This window comes from Cygnus olor, chromosome 5, assembly GCF_009769625.2.
Source record: "Cygnus olor isolate bCygOlo1 chromosome 5, bCygOlo1.pri.v2, whole genome shotgun sequence".
Lineage (NCBI taxonomy): Eukaryota > Metazoa > Chordata > Aves > Anseriformes > Anatidae > Cygnus > Cygnus olor.
Genome location: NC_049173.1, coordinates 30,854,168 through 30,861,689, shown reverse-complemented (window position 1 = coordinate 30,861,689; position 7,522 = coordinate 30,854,168). Strand labels below are relative to the sequence as shown.

General features: G+C 67.9%; 1 protein-coding gene across 2 annotated transcripts; it reads right to left on the bottom strand.

Moving 5' to 3' along the window:
- Positions 1-1,043: 1,043 nt before the first annotated feature.
- LOC121071674 (antigen WC1.1-like) lies at positions 1,044-5,317 on the bottom strand. Of its 2 annotated transcripts, XM_040560211.1 has the most exons (12): positions 5,121-5,317; positions 4,676-4,996; positions 4,285-4,599; positions 3,905-4,207; positions 3,483-3,803; positions 3,091-3,405; positions 2,712-3,020; positions 2,269-2,610; positions 2,008-2,154; positions 1,834-1,929; positions 1,668-1,754; positions 1,044-1,522 (listed from the first exon to the last, which is right to left on the bottom strand). In XM_040560211.1, exons 1-12 carry the CDS (start codon positions 5,170-5,172, stop codon positions 1,359-1,361), a joined length of 2,772 nt encoding a protein of 923 aa, XP_040416145.1. In that variant the 5' UTR covers positions 5,173-5,317; the 3' UTR covers positions 1,044-1,358. The 2 variants fall into 2 exon arrangements, with proteins under 2 accessions (XP_040416145.1, XP_040416144.1); XM_040560210.1 differs by having other exon boundaries at positions 1,353-1,754.
- Positions 5,318-7,522: the final 2,205 nt, after the last annotated feature.

Genomic DNA, 7,522 nt, shown 5'->3' with positions numbered 1-7,522 from the left:
CCTCTAGACCCTTTGTCATCTCTGGGGAATGCGCTTGCTTCTCCAGGTGTTTGGTGGCCAGTAACTAGCACTGTTCCCCAGAGCTCAGCTCTAGGGCGAGTCCCGTTCAACATTTTTCTCCATGATCCGGATGCGGGAATGAAATGCATCCTCAGCAAGTTTGCTGATAACACTCAAGTGGGAGGTGCGGTTGCCTCCCTGCAGGGATGAGAGGCCATGATGCAGAGTCTCTGATGAAGAGTCCCTCCCCAGCTTTCCTGTAGTCCCCTTTAAGTAGCGGAAAGCCACTGGAAGGTCTCCCCGGAGCCTTCTCTTCTCCAGGATGAACAACCCCAACTCCCTCAGCCTGTCTGCAGAGGAGAGCTGCTCCAGCCCTTTGATCACCCTCATGGCCTCCTCTGGACTGGTCCGTGTCCTTCTTGTAGTGGGGGCCCTAGAGTTGAACGCAGTACTCAAGGTGTGGCCTCAACAGGGCTGAGTACAGGGGGATAATCATTTGCCTCGCCCCGCTGGCCACGCTATTTCTGATACTAGCCAGGAGGCTGTTGGCCCCCTTGGCCACATCAGCACACCGCTGGCTCCTGTTTAGCCACCTGCCCACCAATCCCCCCAGCTCCCTTCCCGCCGGGCAGCTTTCCAGCCACTCTGCCCCCAGCCTGCAGCCTTGCATGGGGTTGTTGTGCCCCAAGTGCAGGACGCGGCATTGGCCTTGTTGAACCTCGTACAGTTGGCCTAGGCCCATCGGTCCAGCCTATCCAGGTCCCTCTGCAGAGCCTTCCTGCCCTCAGGCACATCAACACTCCTGCCCACCTTGGTGACCTCTGCCGGCTTGCTGAGGGTGCACGCGATCTCCACGCCGCGCCCCGGGCGTGTGGCGCTGGGGGTGCTGGGGCAGGGGAAGTGTCCCTGGGAAGCGCCGTGGCCTTCCCTCAGCCTGTTCTCCTGTCGGGGAGAGCATGCAGCTCTGCGGCCAAAGGAAGGCCCCGGGGCCGAGCCCTGGGCTCTTCCCCGTCCTTCCTGCGTGCCCAGAGCAATGCGGACGTGCCTGCGGGCCTCAGCTCTGCCCCGTGGCCCCGAGGGACAGACGATGGACCCGGGAGAGAGAGAGGCGCTGGTGCTGGGAGCGAGGTTCCAAGCACTTGGGGGCTTTAATCGGAAAGAGCGCTGTGCAGGGAAAGGCCATGCTGAAAAACTTCACAAGGACCCTGGCGTAACCTTGGGCAACGGGTGCGGGCGGGCTGATGGAGCCGTTTCTGCAGTGTGCTGAGGGCTGGGCAGGGACGGGTGCCCCCCCAGGGGCACGGCCACCCCTCCCTGTGGCCGGAGCCCCCTCTTGCAGCTGTGTCCCCAGGGCCTCCTCACGGTGCTGTCCTCAGGGTGCTGACATCAACGTCGTCATAGCCCGTGTCCCCGTGGGGCTGCGCCGGGACGTCCCCGCCATGGGGAGCCGTGAGCTTCTCCGGCACGGCCGCAGCATCGTCGTAGCCATCCGGGGGGCCGTGCCCAGGCTGGGCTGGGGGGGCTTCGCCAGGCATGGAGGGACCGGGGCTGAGGACGCAGCCGCAAGGGCCACGTCCCCTCAGCTCCCCAGTACCACTGCTCAGCCATGACCCTTCTCCTTGGGTCCCCTGTGCCTTCCAGTCCCTGCCGAGTTCCCCTTCCCCTACCTGGGGTTGCGCTGGGGTTGCTCTCCTCCTTGTAACCATCCCAGTTATCATCATCCAGCTTCGTGCCTGAGCCCTTGGATAGGGAGCCTGCGGTGGAGAATGGGGTACTGGGTGCAAAGCCACGGATGGGGAAAGCCCCAGGCCCCAGGGACGACCATGCTCCCACCTGTGCGGCTGGGCACCTCCTGGTACTCGGGCATCAGGCTGTAATCCAGCTCCTCATACACGGCCTCAGAGCCAGCGTCCGTGGCTTTGACGGGGTCTGTAAGGAAGTGCACGTTGCAACGGCATGATCCACTGTTCCCCACAGCCCCATGGAGACTCCCAAAGCGGCGCCCACCTCGGCGTCGCACCCGTGCGCGGTGTGCCTGCACAGCCAGGGCTGCCAGGGCCAGGCCCAGCAACGTCCCCAGGAGCACGCACAGGACCGTGGGCACCGGCATGCTCCCCGACACTGCTGTCAGTGGGGCAACGCTGCTGGTGACACCTGCAGGGATGGCGAGGGGCAGTGTGAGGCCGGGATCCGCACAGCAGCAGGGGCAGGGGGTATGGGCATGGACACAGCCGCCTGTGCAATCATCCCCAGGCTGACAGCTGCTACCTGCAGTTGTGGTGGCCCCGCTCGTGCCCTCGGTGTCCTCGTCACAGGCGATGTGGGTGACCCCAGCAGGGCCGCAGGACTGCAGGTGCCAGGGCGCCGAGGGGCAGTGCCAGAGCGAGGGGGCCCCCTCCTGGCATTGCACCCAGCCCAGCCAGGCGGGGACAGAGCCCTGTGCGGGGACGGCCTCCAGCCTCCCCCCGGTGCCACAGCCCAGCTGGCGGCAGACAACGGCAGCTGTGGCGGGGCTGGTGTCGTTGGCGCACACGCGGCCCCACGTCCCCTCGCGCAGCACCTCCAGGTGCCCGCTGCAGCTGCTGCTGCCCCCCGCCAGACGCAGCAGCCCTGTAACAACAGGGGACAGCGGGGTCACGGCACCTCGCGGGGCAGCGCGCACCCCACGGGCAGTGGGGACTGCTCCCCAGCTCAGGGATCACAGTGCTCACCTGAGCACACGGCACCGGCACCACCGCCCCGGCGGCAGCCACGCCGTGCTGGGGCTGGGCAGTCCCAGACAGCCGCCTCCGTCCCCGAGCAGCCCCCGGCACCCGGCCACAACGTCCCCACGCCGGGCCCGAAGCGCTCAGAGCCGGGCGCCTCCAGGGCCCGTCCGCACCCCAGCTGGCGGCACACGACGTCAGCATCTGGCAGGTCCCAGGCGTCCTGGCAGACGGTGCCCCAGATGCCCTCGGTGTACACCTCCACCCTGCCGGCGCAGCGCCCGGGGCCGCCCGCCAGCCTCAGCCGCCGGCTGCCTGCACGGGAGGGCCAGGATGGGGCTGGGGGCACCCGCTGGGCACCCGCGGCCCTTCCCGGCGCACTCACCTGAGCAGGCAACGGCCGCCTCTGTGGGGCTGTGGCTGGGTGCTGCGGCAGGCCCCGAGGCGTTGCACTGCGCCAGGCGCTCCTCGGTGCCAGCACACCGCAGCTCCTGCAGCTCCACAGGGCCCAAGCTGGCGGCCGGCACAGCGTAGACCTTCTCTGGCACACCGCAGCCCAGCTGCCGGCAAGCCACGGAGGCAGCTCGGTCGTCCCACGGCCCCGCAGTCACACGGGCCCAGTCCCCGGGGCTAGTGGCCACCTCCAGCCGCCCGTCGCACCGGCTCTCCCCGTCCAGCAGCCGCAGGGGCTCAGCGGCGCCTGCAAGAGCCCGGCCATGCCGTGGGGACGGGCACTGCTCCCCGCCTGCCACGGGTCCCCGCGTCCCCTGCACCCACCTGAGCAGTTGACGGCGGCGGCATGGCCAGGGGGGCAGGCGGGCTCCCCCAGCACCGCCACGGGGCACTCGCCCGGGTGCCGCTCGCTCCCGCTGCAGCTCAAGGCATCGCGCCGCAGCGGCCCCGTCGCCGTACCCGTCCCGAAATGGCCTCCTGGGGGCAGGGAGGCGGCAGGGCCGCAGCCCAGGTGGCGGCACAGTACATGGGCATCAGGCAGGGTCCAGGCGGTGGCACACAGGGGTCCCCATGTCCCCTGCGCCTCCACCTCCACCCGCCCGGCGCAGCCCGAGCCGCCATCCGCCAAACGGAAACCGGTGTAGGCTGCGGTGGAGAGAGGGCGCTGGGGGGGCAGCACAGCAGGGACCCCCCTGGGCACCCCACTCTGCAAGGGTCCACCCCAGGCCCCTAGCCCCAGCACTTACGTGAGCAGACGATAGAAGCGGGGCCAGCACAGGACTGGCCGTGGGTTGGCCTCCGGGCGCAGTTGGCGAGGAGTGGCTCGCTGCCGTTGCACTCAAAGGCGCCGTCCCAGAGTGGCCCCGTTGCTGCCCCAAAATGGCCGGCACCGGGGACGGCCACTGCCGTGCCGCAGCCCAGCTCCCTGCAGACCACCTGGGCGGCCTTGAGGTCCACGTGGCCGTGGCAGACGGTGGCCCAGGCCCGGCCCTGCCGCACCTCCAGCCGCCCCGAGCAGGCGCCGTCCCCTCCAGCCAGACGGGAGAACCCTGCCGGGAGAGGAGGGCTCCTGAGGGGGATGCGGACGATGGGGCTCCCTGCAGCACCGCATGTCCCCAGCTCTCACCTTGGCAGACTACAGCAGTGTCGTAGGCATGAGGGCCATTGTAGGGTCCCCAGCCTTGAATCTTGCAGTCCCAGAGGGCCTTCTCAGCCCCATGGCAGTCAACAAAGCCCAAGCTGATAGAACCTTCTGCTTGGCCAAAGAGGGAGCTGTGGTAGCCACCAAGAGCCGAGCCGCAGCCCAGTTGCTGGCACACCACCTCAGCATCCTCCATGTCCCAGGCATTGTCCGCCACCGTGCCCCAGCGTCCCCGCAGCTTCACCTCCACTCTCCCCTCACAGGGTCCCCTGCCAGCCGCCAGCCGCAGCTCCACCGCCTCTGTACCAGGCACCAACCTCAGTCCAGTCCTGGGGGGTCCTGGCACAGCTTCCCCAGCACCACCACCCCGCCTCACCTGTGCAGGTCACCCCCACGTCCCACTCGTGGCCACAGAAGTGCTGGCCCCAGCCGAAGTTCGGGCATTCCTCCAAAGTGGCTTCTGTCCCAAGGCAGAAGATAGGGTGCAGCCAGATGCGTCCCTTGCCCTGCCCAAACGGGGCGTACGGGGATGCCCGGGCCACCGCACCGCAGCCCAGCTGACGGCACACCACGCCAGCGCCCCGGTGGTCCCAGTCGAAGTCGTAGCTGCAGACGGAGCCCCACTCGCCCTCGTGCTTCACCTCCACCCGGCCGGCGCAGCGCCCGCCGCCATCCACCAGCCGCAGCTCCCCGCTGCCTGCGGGCAACCCCAGGGACCTTGCTGAGCCCGGGGGGTGCCTGCCCCACGGCTGCTCCCTGCCCCACCGCTTGCCCACTGCCCCACGGCCAGCCCCTGCCCCACGGCCAGCCCCACCACTCACCCCCGCAGAGCTGCACGCAGAGGAGCAGCCCCAGTGCCCTGGCAGGCACCATCCTGACCCCAGTGCCCGACGCAGCCCCGCAGCGGGGAGGGGGATATATAGGCAGCCCCCGCTGGCAGGAGCCAATGGGGGCGGCGGAGGCACCTTGTGAGCCGCTATCAGGAGGGTTATCTGCTGCCTGCCGGGGCCCAGCCTCCAATAACCTGCTCTGTGCCCAAATATGAGACTCGGCTCCGCTTCTGGCGTCACGCACCCCCCCGCCTCCCCACTGGGGCTCAGCACCCAAATGTCCCCGAGGGGAGCCAGCCTGCCTGGCGCCCGTGTCCCCCTGAGCTGGGGTTGGGGATGTGCCCAAGGAGAGCAGTTCGCCAAGGTGACAGGCTTATCCCCACAATGGGGTCCTCCCTCAGCACCTCAGTGCCCAGACTTTGTCGGGGGGGTGGCTTGACCCACCTGGAACAAGCCTGGGGGTCACTGGGGAGAATCTGTTCCCTGTGCTGGCCTTGACACGTGCAGGAGGTACATCTCCAGCCCCTTGCAGCGGCCGGTGGCACAGGGCACAAGGGGGACGGTTTCCCCTCCTTAGGGACCCAGCTTCAGCACCGACTGCACGCAGCTGCTGGGCCACCTGCGCTGCTGGCGATAGCATCGTGGCTTTGTGCAGCAGCAGGGATGCTACCAACGGGGCTTGGAGCCAAAGATGAGCCCTAGGGACCTGCACGGCTTCTTGGGGACTGAGCTTCAGCATTGATAGCAAACAGTCCATGTGCTACTTGCGCTGGGGTCAGAAAGAAGGAGCCCCAAAGTAGGAGGAGGAGGAGGAGGAGGAGGAGGAGGAGGAGGAGGCAGCCTGACCCTAGCAGCAGGCACAGGGACAGCCACAGAGCGCAGCTTGGTGTGGGGGGGTCCAGCTGCTGTGGGGCCAGCACAGAAGCCCCCAGCTTTAGAAGGGGCCAGGAGCAGGGGCCCAGCCCTCCCTGCTCCTGTCTCTGTGTGCAGCCCGGTGCTGGGGCAGGAGGAAGTGTGTGCCGGATGCGCAGGCGCCTCTCAAAAGCGAAGCCTGCCAGTACGCAGGGCTGGGACACAGGGCATTGCCCTTCTGGCGCAGCCCCGCTGCAGGAGGAGCGCGTGGCGGCACGGCTCGCTGGGGACTGGGGCCTCCTGGGTCCACGGCTGCAGGGCCGGGCTCTGCCAAGGGGCTGTGGCTCCGGGCTGCTCAGAAGGCCCCGGGCTGGGCTTCAGCCCACAGGACCTTGCCATGCCGGCAAGCTGGGCGCCCAGCCCCAAACCCCCTGGTGGGGAGGTCAGCCCCAGGAGCAGAGTGGGAAGCGGCCACCCCAGCCTGGGGACCAGGCCCAGGGGACGTCCTCGGGGTGCCAGAGCAGTGCTGCTCTCCCCCCCAGCTCTTCCCTCTCTCGCTTTCTGCCCCGGGAAGCTCCAGCCGTGGGCAGGCAGGGCAGGAAGATAGGACAGGCTGCGGCGAGCAGGTGCAGGCCTCGGCCCGAGCAGCGCTGCCCGGCTCCGCTCCACACACCACTGGCCCTTTCGTGCCCTCTTCTGCCTGCCCACCCTTGCTCCTGCTGCTCCCTTCCCCCGCACACCGCAGGCGGCCGCAGAGCTCTGCCCGCGACCTTCCTGCAGCTGGGCCTGCAGAGGGGTAGCCCACCAACTGCTGTGATGGGGAGGCTCGGCTCTGGCCGAGTGGAGGAGCCCGGGGCCCAGCACGGGCTGCGCTCCTCTTGGGCATCTTCCCACAGGGCCTGGACGACAGCGAGAGCGCACCCTCAGCAGGAGCCCTGCCCCTGGGGAAGAGCAGCCCCAGCACCAGGACCTGCTGCGGGCACCCAGCTGGAAAGCAGCTCGGCAGGAAGGGACCAGGGCTCCTGGTGGACACTGAGCGGGGCACAGGGCAGCTGCGTGCCCTTGCTGCTACCGGCATTCTTGGCTGCCTCAGGCACAGGGGTGCCAGCAGCTCCACAGAGGTGCTCCTTCCCTCTGCTCGGTTCTGGGAGGCCGCTGCTGGAGCCCCCAGCTGTTACACACTGCCCAACCAGGACGAAGGGGACGGTGAAATATTCTCTCAGCAGGTGGGAGAAGACTCCCGAGAGCTAGACCTTGATCTCTGGGGGGACTTGGACTTAGCAGGCATCTGCTGGAAATATAAGACAGCGGGCGGGAAGCAGTCAGGGAGGTTCCTGGAGTGCATGGAAGAGAACTTCCTGATGCAGCTGCAGAGGGAGCCAAGTAGGGAAGGCGCCCTGCTGGGCCTCTTCCTTGTCAACAGCGGAGGGCTTGTGGGAGATGTGAAGGCTGGAGGCTATCTTGGCCCTAGTGATCAGGAATTCAGAATTTTTGATTCTGGGGCAAGTAAGGAGGGGGGTTAGCAGAACTGCCACCTTGGA

What these genes read in the sequence shown, in the direction of transcription:
- LOC121071674 (XM_040560210.1), bottom strand. Translation starts at nt 5,172, where the DNA reads ATGGTGCCTGCCAGGGCACTGGGGCTGCTCCTCTGCGTGCAGCTCTGC. An exon ending in CACTGCTGTAGTCTGCCAAG is followed by an intron (nt 4,208 to 4,284) that starts GTGAGAGCTGGG and finishes CTCTCCCGGCAG; the next exon opens with GGTTCTCCCGTCTGGCTGGA. An exon ending in CGCTTCTATCGTCTGCTCAC is followed by an intron (nt 3,804 to 3,904) that starts GTAAGTGCTGGG and finishes TCTCCACCGCAG; the next exon opens with CCTACACCGGTTTCCGTTTG.